The sequence below is a fragment of the Corvus cornix genome, chromosome Z (assembly GCF_000738735.6).
Source record: "Corvus cornix cornix isolate S_Up_H32 chromosome Z, ASM73873v5, whole genome shotgun sequence".
Classification (NCBI taxonomy): domain Eukaryota; kingdom Metazoa; phylum Chordata; class Aves; order Passeriformes; family Corvidae; genus Corvus; species Corvus cornix.
This window is the reverse complement of record NC_046357.1, coordinates 848,797-870,387: the sequence shown is the minus strand read 5'-3', so window position 1 is coordinate 870,387 and position 21,591 is coordinate 848,797. Positions and strand designations below refer to the sequence as shown.

Sequence of the window (21,591 nt, the reverse complement as noted above, 5' to 3'; positions counted from 1 at the left end):
CGCTCCCCTCAGCGCGCACGCGCTCTCCCCGCCCTCCCCAACGCCCGCCTGAGCGCGGCGGATTCAAACGGGGCTCGAACGGGGCCGCGGGAGCCGCGTCCTCCTCCCCCGGCTGAGCTTTCTCCTCCCCGGCCGAGCGGCTCCGGCCCCCGCGGCTGAGAGAGTGGGACCGGGACCGGGATACACTGGCGCTGCGTCCGGTAAAACCTGAGGAGAGACGGGCGCTGCCGCCGCGCGCAGCGGGTGACCTCGGTCCCCTCAGGGTATCCCGATCCGCCTCGGGGCGTGCTGGTTCCACGCAGGTAGGGCAGGCGGGTAAGGCGGCAGGTCTCAAAGAATGGATTTAATAATCGCGGCAGTTGATAGTATTTTAAGCCATAAGCGAAATAAGGACTTTTTTAAAGTTTCCAAGTGTCAGCCGCCGGAGGGAGCTGTGTGAGCGCTCAGTGCCAGGCCACGGTGTTAAATGCGGGGGTTTGTCACATTGTATAGTTTTTTCTTCTAATCAATTTCTGTCTATAATAGGGTTAATAAATCTATTATTAAAGACTATATAGTAGTCGATATATAATGCTCTTTTTGGTGCCTCCAGACTTTGCTAACGACTCTGTTAACCCTTTTTTTTTGCTTAATTGCGTTTTAAAAAAATCCACCTCTTTAAACATCAATCATCTGATGTAATATCCCTGAGAGAACCTTGTAAAATTGCATTATATAAACCAGGTATTTCTTGGGTTTTGCAGTAAATTTCCAACTCCTTTTTTTAGTGGACAATTCAATATCATAGGGATGCTCCCAGTCTCATGAGGAATCACTGCACTGATATCACACTGCATTTATCTCCAGAGTTCTGGGAAATTTATTGGCTTGTCTAGTGCCAGTCCCTTTATGCTTCCTTTCCTGCCTTCAATTTAGTAAGATAAAAGAGAATTACTTAATTTACTGTTTCATTTATGTTCCCTTTGCTTCTTTGACAAATCAGGGACCTTCCAAAAATTCTGCTTTTGTGCACAGTATTTGCAGCTTGGGTCTTTGTTAAGTTTCTGCCTTCATTTTTGTTCCCCCTCAGTGTGATGATGGAGGACATGGCATCCTCAGACCTGGAACATTTATGCTTCCACATCAATGCGAAGATTTCAAGTATTAAAAAGTGTATCCTATTGAGGAACATAGGTAAACAAGAGCAACAGTGGGGTTTGGTTTGCACTTCATTGCAAGAAAGGCATGGAGCAGCTGGAGTGTGTCCAGGGCAGGGAACGGAGCTGGGAAGGGGCTGGAGCCCCAGGAGCGGCTGAGGGAGCTGGAAAGGGGCTCAGGCTGGAGCAAAGGAGGCTCAGGGGGGACCTTGTGGCTCTGCACAAGTCCCTGACAGGAGGGGGCAGCCGGGGGGGTCGGGCCTCTGCTGGCAGGGAACAGGGACAGGAGGAGAGGGAACGGCCTCAGGCTGGGCCAGGGCAGGCTCAGGTAGGTCACCAGCAGGAATTTCCCCGTGGAAAGGGTGGTCAGGCCTTGGCAGGGGCTGCCCAGGGAGGTGTTGGAGTCCCCATCACTGCAGGGATTTAAAAGCCCTGTGGCTGTGACATTTGGGACACAGACTAGTGGTGGCCTTGACAGTGCTGTGGGGGTATAGTTGGACCTGGTCTTAGGGGGCTTTTCCAAACTAAATGATTCCATGGACTCTGTTGGCTGTGCAGAGTACAAGGCTGACAGTTTGGCTTGCTGCTTCTCCTGGGTGGCTATGGTGGGTGGGGAGCAGAGAGTTAAATAATCACTGCTTGCGAAGGGGAGGAACATCACATTTTGGGTTTTCTTGGAGGCTTTGTCTTAATGTTTGCCCTTTGACAGGTGAAGATGAACGCCGCAAAGCTGCCCTCCATAAAATAGGGAATGAGGTGATCCTTATACATGAACTCCTGAATCAAATGGAAACTGAAGTTAAACAGCAAGAAAAACTGAAGGATTTGCTAAAAGTAATCTTTTTTTCTTGTCCCATTCATAAAATACTGGAAGATTCAAAGAAGTCTTTGATACATATGTTGGGAGTTTTTCCCTAGATCCTTAGTGATGTTTGGATGCATGTGCTCGCAAGAGAAACCGGGGTTTGGAATAGGCTTGCTGATGGTTTGTTAAGTTCTCCAGCACCACAAACGTTGGAAATTATATTTTTCGAAGCTTATATATGTAATCATAGAATTGTAGAATGGTTTGAGTTGGAAGGGACCTTAAAGCTCATCTAGGGCCACCCCCTGCCATGGGCAGGGACACTTTCCACTGCCCCAGGCTCCTCCAAGCCCCGCCCAACCTGGCCCTGGACGCTGCCAGGGATTCAGGGGCAGCCACAGCTGCTCTGGGCACCCTGGGCCAGGGCCTCACCATCCTCACAGGGAAGAATTTATTCTTAATATCTAATCTAAGTCTACATTCCTTCATCTTAAAGCCATTAAAAGCAGGTCTTTGTCATTGGCCTTGAAAACATGTCTTTATCATAATAGATACTGTGATCTAAAGAGGAGTTCTAATTACATATCTTTGCAATAGCTGTGAAAAGTATTCAGTTAGAATATTTGTCTGTTATTCTACTGTGTGTTTGCACTGCCTTTATTTGGCAGGTCTTTTGTGGAAGCGTTGTTTGGGGAATGTAGGTGAGTTTACCATAGTGTATTGTCTCCACTACCACCATTCCCCTGACCAGGGTGTATTGCTAAAGTTCCTGTTGCCTGCTCAAATTCCTCTGACATTCTGAGGGCAAGGACAGATGCTCCTTGCTCTGTATCTTTACTAGTTTCCCTGGAGAAGTTATGGGGTAAGGAGGTAAGGTGATGGGGAGAGAGTAAAGGACACCTCTTAATAAAGCTGAAAATTAATTTAGTATTGCCCTAATTTTACTTGCCTGATGCTAGTAGGTTCAGATTTCTGATCTAGTCTCATATTAATTTCAGGAGATGCAGAAGACTGCTGAGAGAGATCAAAATGAAGCACAGCACCTCCTTGAACACATTCCACCCTATCTGCCCAAACCAACTCAGAGCTGGTATGTGGTACATGAGCCTGAAGGATTCAGGCTGCTCCTGTTAGTGTCCAGCTGCAGCGCTGTGCAGCTCCTTTCACTCCACATTAACTGAAATTTTGGGAGACAAGGTCATTGAGTGTATTGATTCTGGACGTGGCTCTTGTCCAGGCTTGTGCTAGCACCCCAATAAATCCATCAGATCAAGTCTATAAAATACTGAGTTGTTCCAATGGGAGCTTCCAGGGGTAGGTGTGATGTAGTAGAAAGCAAGTGCTTCTCTGAGTCTGAGAATCCCTTGCTTTAGAATCACAAACACACTGATTTCATAACTGTAGTGCCTATGGATTTAAGGGCTAGTGACCCAAATGCTGGGTCACTAGAAATGAAGTTCACCTCTGCCCTTCCAAATACAACTTAAAAACCAAAAATCTGCCAGCTCAGTCATCTTTCTGTGGGACTTTGAATTATGTTTGTGGTACTTTTGTTCCCTTTTCCCTGCAGCAGCCTTATATTTATTTCAGCTAGATATGACATCCCCTTGCCTTGGAGAGGGCTGTGTAAGAAGCTTTTCAGAGTCAAGTAGCTCAAGTGTGTGAAAATGACAAGTATGTGAAATAACAGCTGTTATTTAGAAAGCTTCTAAAACATTTTAATTCCGACTGAGTTTCTCATCTTTTTCTCTGGCCTGTTGGAGTTGCTTTCTTTTCCTGCAGTGATGCCAGCTGGGGTCACTTGCAGAGTCATAGTATCGGGGATCCCAAAACTTCATTCCCACCTTGTAGCTTGTCAGAAGGCAGTGCATTAGCTTGAATTCAGTGCTTCCAATATGTGCCCTGAATCTACCAGCTTTACTTGGTCTGGTTCCTAATGCCAGAGAAGCCTCAGTCTCAAAACATGACACATATTCCAGCAAAGTAAAAGGTTATATATGTGGAAAGAGGCTTCCAGAAGAGAAAAATGAACTGTAATTTTAGTTAGTGTGTAGCGGTATTGTCATTGGTGTAGGTATTGTATTGAAACTGTTCTTAGCTGGTGAAGGGATGACTTGTGCAGAAGCTTTTTTCTTATTCCCACCCTCTAGACATAAACCCTCAGTTTAGGAAATGGCCTTTCAAAATGTCTCTAGAGGTCTCTTGTTCCTTTTCAATTTAGATGTTGCTTTTTGTGTGTGTGTGTAAGCATTGAAGTTTTTCAGAAATTACCACTTGAGTTCTGCCTTCCTGTCGTAACTTACTTTCTTAATGTAGGAAAACCTTTGTCTTAACTTTGTGTTAGCTCCTGGAAATTGTTTAGATGTAAATGAGGCTTGTTTCGTGCTTGATTGTGCCACCTCTGACACCAAAAGATTTTTTGGGATGTTGGTCTCCCTTGCAATCTCATCCTGCTTGTGATCAGGAAGTTAATTGTGATATGGTTTTAGCTGGTTCTTCTCTCTCTAGAGAAAACCACAGTATGTAAAACCAACCAAACTTTTCTGATAATTTTCTGCAGATTGTGCTCTTGCCAGCTCACAGCTGGTGTTCTGTCAGTGTCAGTTTGTTGCTGGGTTTTCTTGAGTAATAATACATTGTGTGACAATGCCATTTGTCACAGCACACTTTCTCCTTTTGTCCCCATTTTGTCACTTCTTGGTGGTCACTGTGTTGTGCAGTGGAGGGTGGAGGAAGTGTAAGAAGGAACGTAATTGTTCAAAATCCATTGCATCACTGTAAATATGTTTTTAGGCCTCTTACCCAAACCTTCCTGCACTGACCTCCTCCGTTTCTGTTCGTTCCCCTATGTCCCCAGATGTGTGGGGACATACATAATGGGCTGATGAGTGATTTTCATGAGATAGTGCAGAAAGCAGAGGAGCACTTGAATGCTGGTGAGGCAGGCCTTGAAGTCCCTGGGAGAATGAAAACACCCACACAGAGAAACTGAACGATTCATGGCTTTAGCTATTGTTTCTCTCCTGTATTCTTGGGTTTTCTGTTCTTGTTTACCAGAGCAATCTCACTGAAATAAAAAGCAAGTTCAATATATCTCAATCTCTTTGTATCCCACGTGTTTGTTGAGAGCAGTTTCTCATTCCACCAGAGCCAGATTTTGTAAACAAGTGTCAGTTCTTTCTTTTCATGGTTCAGGTCAGCGGTGAACTATGTCTGTACCACCTCACTGCAGCAGTGCAGAGGCAGGGGAGTGGGTGGGATCACAAAGGAGGGGTGCCTGGGGCTGGGGAATCATCTCAAAAAGGTTTGTTGCAGTGTGATAGACAGCAGGAGACTGAGACTGGAGCGTGGGAGGAATGAAGTTTCAAGATGTGAACTTGCTTCCCTTGGTTCTTGTGTTTATCCTTTCATTCCAAAGCCACCTCCACCACCACCCAAAATCCGCCCTCCTTCTCTCCTGTTTGCTGACATTCCCTGCTAGCTGCAGGGTGCCAGGATTGTTTTGTTGTTGTTGTTCAGATGCAAACAGATGTTTTTCAGATGATGACATCTGAGTAAGTTTAGCGGCAGATGTCCTGGGTTTCAGAAGGGCTCTGTGTTGTGTCACGGTGCAGGGCAGAGCTGTTCCTGCCCCCGTGTCACTGACCAGGCAGTGTGGGAGCCCAGCAGGTGGCACTCGCTGTCCTCGCCATGGCACTTGTCTTTCTTGGGGATGGGACACTGGGTTTGGCGGCGTCACATCAAGTGACGCCTCAGGTCCTGGCCCTGGGGTTGACAGAAGGGGCACTGCTGTGCCATTCGCTGCTCGTGGGACCCCATGTCCAGCAAGGATCTCTTGTGGGAAAGTCAGATCCAAGCAGAGGATCAGTTCCTTGTGCCAGGTCAGCTCTGTATTGCTTTAGTTCATTCTGTTGCACATCCCAGTAATGTCCACGTGTTCTGATAACAGTGGATTTGGCCATATGCATCATCTTTACTGTCCTGCTGAGGAGCAGCTGGGTGGGTGGCTGGCAAATCCCTTGGGGTTTGAGGCTCTAAGTTGAGGGTTTAGAGAAAGGGTGAATTTATAAAAATAATGTTCTAATAATCAGGAATAAATTAGGAAATTCTTTGGCCTTTGGGATCTTGCCTAAAAAAACTTTTAAAAGTATTAAAAAAAACCCCAGTCTGGTAGGTGGCATTGAATTTCTTTGCTTCGAAAGTTTAATGGGTGAGTCAGGCTTCCCAAGATTTGAACCTCTTTCAGAGAGCTGTGAAGTATTTCAAATCTGCCCATTAAGGCTGCAGCTCTGTGCTGTGTTTTATCTGATAAAAAGCCAGGCCTTGTGTTGTGTGAAATGTAACGGTACATTGAATTCTGAGCTGCGCCACGCTGCACTTGGACTGCTTCCAACTCACCTGCTAGCAGCCTCTGTAGCAGAGAAACCAAGAGCTGTGCTGAAGTCAGCTGAAGGATATGATTTGAAATGGAGCAGGCTTGCTATACTGATGTTTCTTTTGTGAAATATCATTAATTGTGTTCATCCAGCCTAACAGATAGGCTGGAACTTAGGTCTGTGACTAAGCAGACTTAGTAGTGTAGTGGAATTCTCCTTACTACTTACCTGCTGTTTATACACTGAATATTCCTTCATTTTACAGCATCACGGTGCCAACTGGGAAACAAGAAGAGCAAGCAAAGGCCAGAGAACCTGAATGTGCAAAGAAACCTGCAAAAGATACCAAACTCGTTAAAGAAGCAGCATTAATAACCATGGAGGAGTTTGAAAGTGTTCCTGCGTAAGTAAGCGTGTCTTCCCTCACACTCTGGCATCAATCTGGGTGGCATACATAGGTTTGGGAGAGTGACCTCTTGCAGAACTGGGACTGACAGAGATGGTTTGAAATTTTTCATGGGGTGAAACATGATATTGCTCCAAATAGTTTAAATGCAACACTAGCAAACCTGAAAATGGAATGAATAGAGTTAATTTGGCTCTTTTTTATGCTGGTATTAGGAAGATGAAAACGGATCAGTTAAAACCCAAACCTCTTATCTCAAAAGTCACTGTAATTGTATGAACAGAGATTTTTAAGCTAACTGGTGAATCCTTATCTTGTTTTGAGAACTGACATTAAAAAAAAAAAAAAGAGCCATCATCTCATGAGATGAAAGGTTTGTTTGCATACAGAAGGAAAAATAATGATAAATGCTGTTTTTATTTGACCCAACTATTGGTTTCTGGAAACTTCAAGTCTTGACTTACCAGTCTGTTTTGAGACAGGAACAGAAATCAGGCTTGTTAAAAGCAAAAAACCACTTTGCACTGAAATTCCCAAATTTCTGGAATAAAAACCTGTGCGTACGTTCCCCTAACAGCAGGACCTGATGAACGGATATCCTTGTCTGAAGTCTGCCATACAGGAATAATTTCTTAAATGGCATTTTGGGGACATGAGTAAATATTTCTGCAAAAAGAAGAAATTTCTCTTGATGCCTAAGGCTGAATTGTTATTGAGACTCTAGATTCACTGTGTTCCCTGACAACACCTGTTCCAATAAGAAATATGGTTTTGAGTCTGTACTTTACTTGAGGCTTTCCAATAATTTTCTCTATAGCCTTCAAAATTTTCAGGTGAGTAATGTCCATTTTCTCCGTTATCCTGAATGTTGAGCTAATGATAAAGGACTTCTGGTTACTTCTTAGAAGAGCATGCACCTGGTATTTTTATTCTGCAGATCACCTCAGGTATTCTGTGGATTTACTCCCTTAGGTAGTTCTCTCCTGATAAAATTATGGGAGGATAAAGCTGCAGCATGGGAATTTTTGGTCTTTACCTCTGCTGTGGCAAGAGAAATAGACACAGACCATTCCAGCCAAATACTGTTTTAACTTCCAGTTAAAGCTATGATCTTCCACATCACAAGACAGGTAGTTGTGACACTTCGGGGCATGGTTTAGTGGTAGCCTTGGCAGTGCTGAGGGAAAGGTTGGACTCAACGACCTCAGAGGGCTTTTCCAACCTAAAGGAGTCTATGATAATCCTTGAAAGTGGAAGGTTTTCCATTGCTGTTCGTGGGTGTGGAGGATGGGGACAGAGGCCAGACAGATCCTCTTCCTATTTATTACAGATTCACAAAATCACAGAATAAGCTGAGTTGGAAGGCACTGTTGTGGAAAGGTTGCAGCTGTGTTGGAAGGCACCCATTATGGAAAGGTTGCAGCTTAGACTGTGCTGGAAGAGCTCTAGAAATAATTTAATTTTATTCGGATGGGAGAAGCATGTTTGTTCTGTGGAGGAAAATTTACATGAATTTACATAGATCTATTAATCTACCAGTATTTCTGTTGCCTGGCAATGTTGTAGTACAAAATTGAGGGAGTACTTGCAATTTCACATACTGATTGACCAAACCTAAGCAGCAAGTATTTGTAACCCAAATTTTCTTACACCGAATGTATTCCCTTGGAAGAACAAGAATTTGGTTCACGGCCCAGTTCTTCTGGTGAGCACTGGGGGTGGGAAGTGGGCACTGAAAAATCAAGGTTGTTTTCACCTTCTTTGTGCTGAACATGAAAGAAAATCTATTCCTAACACCATCAGGACAGTAAAAGGGACACAGGCTTCAGTGCCTTCATAGTCCTAGGACTGGGCAGCAGGTATTTAACAAAGGTACACACTGTGTTAAGGGGCAGACATGAAAGACCTTGATCAAATAGAACACTTTGCACAATAAGAAACCTGCAAATTATTTTACCCTTCAAATCTGTTGCAGGAAGGCACTCTTTGGAGGAAGATAAAGGACATTTCACTGTGCATGTCTTTGTTAACTTTTGACTTTGAGGCAAAGGAAAATGCTTTATTCTGGTGTCTAGAATTCTTGCTGCTTTCTAAAATTCTTACTACTCAAAGTATTTTAGAATCTGTGCATTCATTATGACTCAAGTCTCAGAAGATGGTGACTGGGAAGAATATGTGGCTGTTTAGCCTAACCCTTTTTGAGAGAGCAGGGGGTGGCCATTACAAGGTTTATCTCTTTTAGAGTGGTATATATGTGATATATTGATGTTATTCTTTTCTCTGAGGAACACAGCACTGTGCTCCAGTTTTCTTACCTATGGAAAAAATGGTTTGAAAAAGGGCTTCTGTGGATTAAAAAAGAAACTGACTGGATCACTTTTTTTTTCTTTTTTTTTCTTTTTTTAAGAAGAGCTCTGAATTTTACTGCATTTGGAATAGTGAAGCAGATTTTAAAGTTATTTTAAATCTAAATTAAATGCCTGAATTTGGAACTTCTCAACTTTGTATTTTTATATTAGTGTACGTATGGACTGAAATAAATGTCAGCATTAACGGGTTTGCCAGCCATGGTTGGGTAGAAATATCAGAAGGCTGTGGGACAGCTGGAGTTTTTATGATCCTTAGTTATGCACAGAATAAAAATTCCATTTGGTTTTGACAGAGTTTAATTTCAGATTAAAGCATCTTGGATGCCTGAGGGCCTCTCAAAGAGCACTCAATTCCTAGGTTTAGGCAACCCAGTCCTGCCTCTCTGTTTCAGCTTCAGGATGAGCTGAGGTGCTCCCTTGGCTTTATTAAATGTGTTCGCTGTCTGTGTGTTGGCAGTGGGAGCACAGGAAGTTAAATAAAGGTATTTTATGCCTCTGGGCTTAGCTTCCCTCGCTCTACTCTTTCCCCTGTGGCACAGGGAGGCAGAGAGAGCAATAAACAGCAGTTAATGCACACAGGCAAAGCCTTGCTGTGGTTAAAGGCTGTGTTTGTGCTATGGCTGCAATTCAGGGCTGGTAGTACTGCTTTTATTACTGGTGCAAAGTGGAGCGTTTTTATAACTACAAGATGGCTGCGCCTCCAACGTGAATTAATCAAAGTGTCAATAAAGTTGAAAGCTGGCTGCAAGTAACTTAGTGGCAACTAAGTTTCCAACTCAGTTTGGAGGCAGAGAAATGGCTTTGAATTCAGGTTTTACACAACTCCTGCAGGCAGGTCTCCGTGGCAGGGACTGGCTGCTGCTGAAATCTAGTGCACTTATTTTTAGTTGGCAATTGCAGAATGCCTGCCCGAATTCTGGTTTGGAATACTGAACTTGTAATTGATTATCTACTTCTGCTTTAAATTCTTTGTGTGTTCTCCTTCAGACTAAAACAAGGGATGAACTTGCTGTTCATTGATCTTTTCAGTCTTGCTGTCCCACAGCTTTTAGCCACCTGCTCCACTGACCTAAAGCATTTGTTCTAAAATGAATTGTAACACTTGTCTAATTCCTCGCGTCTGCAAACCGATACTGAACCAAACAGAAAGAACCAGGTTTGGTTTGTTGTAGCAGCTGAGTGAAGGCCACAGGACAGTGCAGGTTGCAAGGCTGGCCTGGCTCTTACTGCCATTTTGGGCGGGGGGGACGGGTGGTGTTGTATTTATCTTACTGCTTGCCATTTGAGTTTCAGATTTCATTTTTATATAATGGCTTCTCAGTATGCAGCACAGTTCCTTTTCCTTGAAGGCATGGCTTTACATCTATAAATACTGAATAGCCTTACTTGCAAATATTCCAGTGTTCTAGTATTTCCACATCACTTTGTTCTTTATCTTCTGTGCTTCCTGTACCTCTAGGCTGTTATCAACAGATCTTATTCTTCTAGTACTAGTATTATGAAATGCCCTGAAAGTTCAGAAATGGATGCTGGTGGTGCAGAACCATATCTGTACAGCTCAGTAGGCTGCACAGTCAAATACAGAAGACAACACAAAACTAGTAGTTCTTCAAAAAAACCCAAATAAATGGCTGTAAGATCAAACACAGGTTATTTGTGGTGATAATATAAATCAAATTGTGCTCCTAGGCAAACATTTCATTTCATGCTGTTGTCTGCAAAGTTACTCGATTTTTCTGTGTTTGTAGTTTAAGTGGTATGCTGCAAAAACAATCTTTATTCCATTTTGAAAAGCTTTTTACAGCTTAAACACTGAATACATTCAGCTTCTTAATTTAGCTTTCTAATATTTTATCTTTCTGGTTTAGGTTCTGTCATGGCCTTTCTACCTTCAAGATTGTTAAACAATCAAGGAAACGAACAGAATTAACTACTACATATATTCATTAACATAAAGCAGGAGAAACTGCCTTTAGCTAGGAATGGCTTGTTCAGTTACGGCTGATGAAGGAGAAGAATAAACACAGAACTTTGTGACTTTCTGGTTACTGATTCTTATTTTTATTTGTAGGTATATGAAAGGCCGTCTCACATATGATCAGATCAATGCAGTTGTTCAAGAGATGAACAAGGCTGTGGTGGCCAAGTACAAGATCTTGTATCAGCCTTTGAAATCTATGAGTGTACCAGTCAGGAATCTCTACGACAGGTTCATGGAAGAAGAAACTAAGGATACAAGAGGTATTTTTTTCCCTTTGTTAGTACTAAACTCATAACACTTGGATGTTGCAGGAGAAGTATAAAAATACTGGTCTTTTTTCCAGCATTTTTGAATGAAGAGTTTCCCATACTGATTGGGTTGCTTTTTGAGTGTTTTCATTGAAAACATGTCCCTTTCATGGTGTGTCATGGTAGAAACTTTGAGTACACATAGATTTAGTTTGGAATCATACAAGGTCTGGAAACTCTTAGTTTGATAACCAAACTGTATAAATGTGGTTTCAGTTTTTAAATTTGATTGGGCATGAACTATTAAAAATTTGTTCTGAAGTTGGGACATCTGGCTAATTAATTGTGCTGCAGTGGCTTTGTGGAAGAGACACGTCTGTCTGAGAATCTTAAGAAGTTTTCTCCTCTTCAAAGCATAGAGGGAGTGAAAATCAACCAAAATACCTTTCTTTCAATTGAAAAGCAAGTTGTACTTTCAAGCTAGTTTTTCCAAAGATGGCACAGTAAATCTCTGATATTAAAATCTCCTTTTTGGCATGCCTTTCCTCTTGAGAACAAGTATGTAATTATTCCTGGAGGGGTGTACTGCACATGTCAAGCTTGGTGATGTCTTTAAAATGCCCTCATGTTTCTGAGTTCAGGCACAAAGAGTGGAGCAAACTCTATTCCACCTCACAGAAAAAGAACTTTCTCTGACAACACCATGGCACCCACCTCTCAGTTTCTGCCCTGAGCATTCACCTGGTACTCAGGAGTCCCCTGAAGACAAACTGCAACTTCTTCTTCCTTCCTTCCTTCCTTTGGTTTTGTTGTTCTTCAAGACTCAGGATATTATAGTATGGTGATAACATCACTGACTTCTGGATTCTAAATGCAGCTTTTCTGTAGGGAGGGAATTCTGATCTGATGGACCTGTAAGATAAACACAGAACCACAGAATGCTCTGGGTTGGAAGTGGCCTTCAAGATCATCCCATCCCACCTCCTGCCATGGGCAGGGACACCTGCCACTGTCCCAGGCTGCTCCAAGCCCCAGTGTCCAGCCTGGCCTTGGGCACTGCCAGGGATCCAGGGGCAGCCACAGCTGCTCTGGGCACCCTGGGCCAGGGCCTGCCCACCCTCACAGACAGCAATTCCTTCCCAATATCCCATCCAGCCCTGCCCTCTGGCACTGGGAAGCCATTCCCTGTGTCCTGTCCCTCCATGCCTTGGCCCCAGTCCCTCTGCAGCTCTCCTGGAGCCCCTTTAGGCGCTGCCAGGGGCTCTGAGCTCTCCCTGGAGCCTTCTCTTGTGCAGCTGAACACCCCCAGCTGTCCCAGGCTGGCTGCAGAGCAGAGGGGCTCCAGCCCTGGAGCATCTCGGTGGCCTCCTCTGGACTGGCTGCAGCAGCTCCTTGTCTTTCTCATGCTGGGGTTGTAGGGCTGGGCACAGGACTCCAGTTGGGTTATACAAAGATCATTGTTGTAAAGGGCTTTATTAAAAGCATTCTAAGCACATGCAGCTGGATGAATTCATGCCACTGGCTTATGGTTTGGGCTGTGATGGTTTGGTTTCTCTCTAAGCATGTTTTGCCTCAGTTGAACAGCATCTTATATTAATCTGGGATTTCTTAAAATACTGGCTTCATCACATTTAATTTACAACATGTTTTTTTGTTTCACTGTTCCTATCCTTAGGACAGTAGTTAGGAGTTTGAGCCCACAGTTGTAGAGGAGGGGCTGAACACTAGAAGAGCCCTGCTGGGCCTGGAGTGCTGCTCAATCTGCACCATGATCCACACTAGTCTTGGCTGCAGTGAAGAAGCCATTCTAGCAACTTGAGAAAGCTACAGCTGGTCAGAGAATTTTCTGTCAGAAAGCTGCGGAGTTTAAGTCTGAAAAATCAAAGTGCTAATTCAAGTAACTGAGAGATGGTCTTTATTTCTTGTTTGCCTTGGAAAGTTCAGTTAGGAAACTAGGACATTCAGAATCTGATAGAGTGTGTGTATTTGTGTGGTAGATGGTTTTGTTCAGGGGTTGTTTTTTTTTTGTGACTAATCATCTAGAAAGTCTAGAGAAAAGTCCTGGCAGGCTGTCAGATGGTTCTTATCTGGCCAGCACAAAATGATTAAATGTCTTCATCCATTGCATTTTTCATTATGACATTCTGCATTCATTGATTTGTTTGCTTAAATCTCTACTGCAAGTGTCTCTCTGCTTAGGATTCCCACTGGTTCTCAGCCTGGGCTGATTGCCAGCTGACCTCTTCTCTGATTCCAAGATGAGAGAAGATGCTGCCTGGTTTATCAGGGTCGCTTCCAGCCACTCGGATGATTCAGTGAGTTTAGCTGGTTGTTTAGCAAAAGGCCCAAACCACCACCCTTCATCCAGCTCTGGTTTCTTCACAAAGAAGATCCTGCTATCCTGAATGTTGCCACTCTGGATCGGGAGCAAATATAAGGAGGAATCTCGTTTTATCAAAATTCAGGATGTTCTGATGCTTCCCCCAGATGTAGCAGACTGTGAAGGCAGCATGCAGGTTATGCCTGGCTTCCCAACACTGTCTGGGTGTATTGGTGTTCCTGGAAGTTGTAAATGGTCTCTATCCTACAGTAGTTCTATTTTGAGCAGTAATGCAGTTCTTCTTTCTTTTCCTAGTAAACAAACTTCCTACTTCTCATCTGTATGTGGATTTGGTGGCATTACAAGCTCTGAGATTCCAGCATAGCTCCTCTCTGGGGAAAGATCTCTAGATTTTGACAGTTATTGTCTCTGGAAGATTCTACTCCCTGTGAGACATGTGTGTCACCAACTCATGAGACACCCAGGCTGTGAGAAAACATGATCTGTCATTTCTCAGCTCTGTCTAAGCAAGATTTTAGGAGACATAAACATAATTCTTGGACCTTAGATCTTTACTGGCATCTTCAGTTTTCCAGCTTGAATCAGCTACTTCCCAGCTAAACCTGAAGGACTTAACAGGAGGAAGAGATGTTCCATCTTTTCTAAGATGTCACTGCCTCTGTGTTAAGGATAAAACAAGGAGGGAGAATGCTATCTTCTTTTTCCAAGCTGGAACACTCCTACCCCTGTATCCTCCTTCTCATTAGACTTGGAAGCGTAATACTACACATAATTTAGGAATCATTTAGGCTGGAAAAGGCCTGTAAGATCACAAATTCCAGCTGCCAACCCAGCACCATGTTCACCACTAAACCATGTCATCAAGGGGAACATTCACATGTTTTTTGAACACTTCAGGGATGGTGACTCCACCACTGCCCTGGGCAGCCTTAATTTTAATGACAATTTGCTTATGGAAGTGAGTAATCAACTACAGGAAGGGGTGAGCTCTCAGCTCTGATGCAGGACCTCCCTGTGCAATTTTCTTGGAGACACAGGGATGATGCTGTTGCAAGTAGTTAATCTTTTTCTGTAATTTTCTTAAGTAATGATGAATTATTATTTTTCATATCTGATATAAGTCAAGGGAATGGTGGGCTACTTAGCTCTGATGCATGCAGGGCTCTGTCCTTACGGCAAAGATCTAATTCCAAGACTTGAGTGCCTGCTGGGAGACAGAGTTCATGGAGCGGGGCCTGTGGATGATGCAGAGTGTCTGAACTTCATCAGAAGGCTGGCAATTCTCTTTCTGATGACAAATTTTACAAGTAGAACCAAGTTCCCCATATAGTGTGAGGCCATCCTACTGCTGATTGTAGAACTATGAATTGCAGATTGTGGAATTATGAAGAAGAGGCTGTGCTGTTACTTGTGAAATGCTAACTGTATCCTACAACAGAGTAGGATACAATTTCTGTAACAAAATTGTTGTTTGTTTTCCAGGACTATTTTTTATTGTGGAGGCTGATATCAAGGAGTTCACTCAGCTGAAATTGGATAAGCGTTTCCACAGCATCCTCAACATCCTGAGGCACTGCCAGAGAGTGAGAGAGGTCCGCGGCTCGAGGCTCGTCCGCTACGTCATCTGCTAACGAGCTGCTCGGGTCTACCTGCCCAGGAGAGAGATCTGCCACCTGTGTTCTTGTCTCAAAGGCAGCAGTGAGGGCCAGGGAGTGGTTTTCAGGCATCTACCCTAAATTAGGAGTGGCGTTGAAGTATTTGAGTTTTGTTTCGAGAAGTTATGGGGAACTACTGTTTTTTGGTAAATTACAAACCCAAACCAGAAAGGCAACTGGGCTCAGGTGGTTAATCACATTTTCAGGTCAGCACATGAAAACAAATTTCTCTGCATGTTAACAGTGCTCTGTTGCTGCTTTTGTGTTTGTGAGTGTTGGAGGTTAGGATTTTTCCTTTTGTTTTTCTTTCTCTCATGGAATTTTTTTCCCATTTATTGTCTCAGAGATGGGAACGATGGATACTTATGAGGGACAAAAGATGGGGGGGAGGAGGGGGGAAGGGGGGCAGTTTGCTACTGTCCCTTAGCTGGGGGGCTTTCTCTGGGGAAGTGTAGGGATACCCAAGACTGGGCTGGGGGTCAGGAGCTGGGATAGGCCCTCGCTCGCTCTTGGGGTCACAGGGAAGACAGGTGAGGTTTTGGTGCTGGGCTGCTGCTGCTGTGGGAAGAATTCACTGCCACTGCACAGTTCTGTGCTGGCACTGCTTCTCCTTGCCGTGGGTGAGCCTTTGCTCGTAAGAGCAGCTGCTGGACTGGCACCTTTTCAACACCCAACCTCACTGGGAGGGACCCTCACCATCTACTCAGGTGCCTCAGGGGAAACCCGGGACCCTGAGCCCCTCTCCAGAGGGAGCATCACCTGGCTGTTCGCGGGAGCCCGCTTGCTGCTGCTTTGACTTTCTTGCTACACTTTGCCTGCTCGGACACCAGCGGCTCCTGGCACGGCTCCAGAGTCTTTGCTACACTTTGTCTGCCACCCTGGGTGCGCTCGGCTCTGCCAATCCAGCCACCGCTCCGTGGTTCCTGCAGCAGTCCCTTTCGCCATCCAGCCCTCCTGCCGTTACCCCGTGAGGGGAGAGGCGGCCGAGCCCGCGGCACAGCGCCCCCTGCCGGCGCGGGGAATCCCCGCACCGCCCTGCCCGGCCGGGAGCCAGCAGCGCCCCTGGCGGCCGCGAGCGGAGCTGCAGCGAGGGGAGAGGCGGCGCTGGGCTCTGCCGCTGCGCCTTGGTGCTGCCGGGGTTGGTGTTTGTGGGCCTTGTTATCCATGCTAGCACAGAACTGTTACTCCTTTTCCCAGATCTTTGCCTGAAAACCCCGTTATCTCAAAGCTGTAACAATTTGGAGGGAAGGGGGTCATATTTCCCAACTCCCTTGGCAGACACCTGTCTTTTAGACAAAGACAACCAGTTGGAGGCTGTGTTTAAGATTCTGTAGCTACTCCAAGGAAGCATTCAATTCTCTTTTTTTCTTTTTCTTTTTTTTTTTTTTTCTTCAGTGCCTCAAACCGATTTCCAGATTTCCTTTTCTTAATCTTTCTTCTTATACTAATTTTATGTTTTGGAGTCTTCTGTATCACTTGAACAGAAAGATCTGAGGTGGTCCAAAGATTTCTAGATTGATGACTGGTAATTCTGTTAGTCATGTGCTTTTCCAACTTCATCATGCAGCCAGATTTTTCCTGCAGATCCTCAGAATGGCCTGAAACAGTAGGGGTTTGAAGTGAAAATGTTCACATTCATTATGAAAATTCAGGTAAAGCTTGTCCTGGTTTTATTATAAAACTCTTTATTACAGCTTTTGTTATAGAAGGTTGCTTTCAAATGACTTATTGGTGTAGTAAGGTTCAGAGTAGATCTACTGTGATAAATATAAACTCTGCAAGTAATAAAAACTGTTGTGATAAGAAAAGCTGCGTTCCTTTTCTTTCATGAGCCTGTATCTGCTGTTATCCTAATATCTCATCTAAAATGCCTCCTCTTGTACCCTCTCAGCATTAACATGAAATTTAATGTGCAAAATACCCCAAATTCTCTTTGAACTTTGTCAGTAAAGCAATTCTGCTGAGTTCCTAGACTCCCTTTCTGTGTATGTCTGTGGTGGTTGCATTTTGGGGTTTTGTTTTTTGGTCTTTTGCTCCGGAATGTTGAGATCCAAGCTGAGATATGTACTCTACATTGTACTGGCATATATTTGAGGACCCTAGAGATTGCCTTTTGCTTCTGATGGGTATTAAAAACCAGGACCTGATAGTATACAACATAACCCTACTTTTGCCTACTCACTGTAAAGTCCTGTCAGGTTTTTTCAGATGTAACTGAACAGGTTTTTTTTATTTTTATTTTCTTAGTACTTATTTTGGCCTAGGTAAGCTTGGTTGCTGCATGAATTTATTTATTTATTCCTCCTTTTCATGTTTGATTGTGGAGATTGCAGTTTTTGCTTAATTAGATGTTGGTTAACAGCTTTCATTCTGTTACTATGGAGTTTTTAATTTTCTAAACTATTTTCCCTCAGGCAGATTTTCACAAATGTGCTCATTATTTTAATTCCCTGTCCTAACATCATGTTTTCCTTCTCCCGAGGAACTGCACATGGATTGTGGTCACCTACTGTGCCCTTCCACTTTTCTTCCTCCAGAAGCTCTTGCTGGCCTGGGAGCTGGAAAAGAGCAATTCCCTGGTGTCCCAGGGGCTCGGCGAGCACCTGTCTCCTGTCTTGGATGAGCTTTTTGGTGTTTCCAAAGCGTTTTGGGAACAAAACGTTCACCTCCAGGAGCTGCCTCTAAAAATGGCTATTTTCTGCAGGATGTGATGTGCACTGATTTCTGCCCGGGCAGTGCTCCCCGTCTCACGGACCAGCAGGCTGGCCGTAGCACTGGGTACCAGCCCGGCTTGAGACAGCCCTGCCAGAGGGTTTAATTTAAACCCTTCCAAAACACAGCCCATGTGCAGCCTCCCAGCGCTCTCTCACACCCTGCCAGCCGCCAGCGTGGCTGGTGTCAGCTTCGGAAAACAAGGGAATAGAACTGAGGCAACACAAATCTAAATTCCTGGTGTACAACAAGGGAGCTGTAATCGTCCCACAGCCTTAATCTTTTCTCCTCAGTTTGTGAATTCACCCTCGTGGCTCTCTGCCCCTCGGACGGACAGCGGGATCTGTGAAGAACGGGAGGGGTGGTTGATGAATATGTATTTGGTGAGCCAAGTTGCCTCCTGGGCTGATCTAGATAAACAGGGAGCCCGCAGTGCTGGTGATAATCTGATGTGGTAAATGTCTCGGGCAGAGATGAAGGAAGGGTCTGTTAGATTCTGCCTTGATGGTCAGAAATCAAACCGAGCCCTGTGCAGGGTGTGGGGGCTGGAGGAGGGGAGAGATGCTGTGCGGCAGCGAGACAGCAGCAGTGCCTGGCAGGAACGGGGCTGACGAGCTGCTGGACTGGGCTGCTTGCGACAAGAAAGGCACCACACTGTCCCAGGGGAATTGGCTTTTGTGCCTGTCAGAGACCCATGCACGCCTCCAAAAAGTTGAGACTGAACCAAGTTGCTTTTTAAAATGCTCTTTGTTCCTGCTGCTTTGCTGTTTTGTCGGTTAAAAAAAAAAGAAAAGAAAAAGAAAAAAAAGAACCTTTTTGTTCTCCTTAACTCCTCTTTTGAAGAGGCACTAATGGAAATAATTATCTGCAGAAATCAATGCTCAGAGCAGCTCGTACCCCCTGAGTATTTAGTGCTGCGTGCTGTTTCAGGAGGCAGCGATTTCCATCTGTGAGAGCACATGTTCCCTTTCATAGTGCCCACGAGGAGGAAGAGAAAAGGAGCATTTCATGTCATTCATGGATCTTTGCTTGTAAGGAGCTGGTCCTGAGCAGAGCTGGCAAGAACTGTGTGAGGGAGCTGGGTAAAGAAGGCAGTGGATACTGAGGACTATGACAGAGGAGTCTCTGAGACAGAAAAGGTTTCTCCCCCGTACAAGATTTTATCAAATTGTCCTCTTAATTACAAAAAAAAAAAAAAATATAAATTAAAAAGTGTAAAACCTTTTGTCTAGGATGGTGCATGCTGTGCCTCGTGGGACTGAATAATCCAGACAAACCACACTGATTGCAGTCAAAGGTCTGCTTGCTTTCCCCTGCATGTGAAATTTGTAGTCTGTGCGCGTCACAACCAGGAAAATATACAGTTAAGTAGTTGCAAAGCTTCATATCTCATAATTAGGCTAATCATTTTCCAAAGTAAGGTACAAAAACAATGGTGCTTGCTTATTAAGTGGCTGATTTTAATTTTTTTAACCTAACTTCTATGTCACACAGAATTTCCTGGGAACTGGGATGCAATTAAAATGCAGGGAAACTTGTTTAAACAAAACAGCTTTAGACATACTGGGGTTTATATACAGGCAGAGGTACTTTAACACTTTATAGGTACAGACAGAAACATGGAACAAGTTTATTTCCACGTGTTGCTTTCAAAGCCGAATAAAACACAGTATTTTGGAAAGCTGAGATCAAAATCAATTAAGTGTATTTGTATTTCGATATATCGGATTGTAGTCTCAGTTCCCTTGGATGGAGAATTGCACTAGGAAAATTGGTTTTCCCACTTCCTCAGTTCTTCATGAATTTACTGAATGCAGATAAATCAGTGGAATATCATAGTGTTGAATAGCAGCACAATCTTTTGTCTGTTTCAGTTCAGTAGTGTGTCTTATTTAATTGATGTGAGACTGGTAAGTGATGGTGAGTCCAGGCCTTTTCATCACTTTGTGAGCTGAAGCTGTTTGGACTTTCCTGATATTATTTTAAGGCTGTTTCATGCTTAGTAGAAGTTTTGTAAGTTGATCCAATTCCAAGGTTTGCCTTGTTTCTCCCCTTTTTTATTTTCCTTTTTCCCAAATTTCAGGGGGAATTCATTCCCAGGAGAAGCTCAGCTCCTGTTCTCACCTCCTTTTTTGTGCTGGCCAGCCTCAACTCACTCATCCCTGCTGATGCAGCTCCTCTTGCCCTGTGCTGAGCAGCAGCATTTCAGTTATGAGCTAACGTCTTATGTTTGATATTTATGCAGCAGCTGAGAAACCTAAATAATTAAATTTCCCTGTGGCCCGAGCAGAAGTTGGATGAGCTGCCTCGTCGATGTGAGCTGTGCTGCCTGGTAGGATTTGCTGGCGTAGTGGTCGCTACCTGTGTGCTCATTCCTTAATAGAAACTGCTCTGCTAACCATAAATAATTCAGCTGTGGCTCAGCACGTCAGGTTAACCTTTGGGAACACACCGAGGCTGCTGCTACGTGCAACCTTTGTTCTTAAAGCAGCAAAATTGTTCTTTCTGAGCAGGGAGAGACCTGCACCTTCCATCTGGAGGGTTCATTTTGCGGCGACGGCCGCGACAAATCATGACTTAGTTGTTGTGCAGGTCTGAGATTTATTCAAACCATTCAGATGTTTGATTTAATAATCCATAGTATCCTAGTTGTGTTAGTAGTCCGGTTTTCTGCGATGCTTTCAGCTGCGTCACAGGTATGCAGGGATGTCAGGAAGGCTGAGAGTTGTTACAATACCCACTATGGGAGCATAAGAGTGCTAAATCCTATCTAATTACTCATGGGTTATATCTGGGCATCCTTTTCTTCTCAGTTACAAGCAGATGTGATGAATTATCCAGATGTTCAAGGTTGGCAAAATTTGTTAAAACCCAGTATCCAGCCATCCCTGCTTCCCTACCTCATGCATCTAACACTGCCTCCCCTTCTCCTCATGCCATGTCCTGGGATGATGGCAGGCAGGGATTCCCATGGGAAAGAGAAACTTTGCAGGTTGGGAATGAGTCACTTCACAGCTTGGGAATGAGCTGGCCAGCAGTGGTAGGTCAGAGGAGACCGGATGGTCACAGCAGACCACAGATTAAAGCAGGAATCCATTTCTGTGGCTACTGCAAAGTAAGCCAATAAAACCAGACAAGATCGGGGTCTACCAAACTGTTAGAAATGGAAAGCAGTCAGTCAGCCTCCTAATTACAGGTGGGGGGGACTTGGCTTGGACTCTCTCTGTGAGGTCCTGGCTGCCTGGTAGGAGAAATTAAAGAGAAGCTGTAAGACGGAAGTGAGGATGGCTAGAAAGGGATGAAAGGGAAAAGTAAGGAACCTGGCTTACTTAGTGTAGAGAGAGATGTAGAACTCTTAGCGATGGGTTCAGGTTTACCCTTGTAGACCTCGAGGGTAACAAAACACAGGAAGGTGTGAGTGCAGAGGAATGATGCACAGGCACTGGAGCTGGCCATGCTCTAGGTTGCACCAAGCCTGCAGCAAGACCTCAAAGGATTCATCATCCATCCTCTCAGACATGTAATTTCAGAGTCTGCTAGTTCAGGCTAATTGTTCCTTGAA

The 21,591-nt window shown here is 44.3% G+C and overlaps 1 protein-coding gene across 3 annotated transcripts; it reads left to right on the top strand.

Annotated features, from left to right (window-relative positions):
* The first annotated feature begins 25 nt into the window (after positions 1 to 25).
* Positions 26 to 18,757, top strand: SKA1 (spindle and kinetochore associated complex subunit 1). Of its 3 annotated transcripts, none has more exons than XM_019283275.3 (7): positions 26 to 315; positions 1,070 to 1,173; positions 1,846 to 1,970; positions 2,940 to 3,031; positions 6,583 to 6,720; positions 11,164 to 11,333; positions 15,145 to 15,725. In XM_019283275.3, the coding sequence occupies exons 2-7, from the start codon at positions 1,074 to 1,076 to the stop codon at positions 15,291 to 15,293; spliced, it is 774 nt and encodes a 257-aa protein (XP_019138820.1). In that variant the 5' UTR covers positions 26 to 315; positions 1,070 to 1,073; the 3' UTR covers positions 15,294 to 15,725. The 3 variants fall into 3 exon arrangements, with proteins under 3 accessions (XP_019138820.1, XP_010393691.1, XP_019138821.1); XM_010395389.4 differs by having other exon boundaries at positions 26 to 302; positions 15,145 to 15,724; XM_019283276.3 differs by lacking the exons at positions 26 to 315; positions 1,070 to 1,173; positions 1,846 to 1,970; positions 2,940 to 3,031 and adding an exon at positions 5,602 to 5,822 and having other exon boundaries at positions 15,145 to 18,757.
* Positions 18,758 to 21,591: the final 2,834 nt, after the last annotated feature.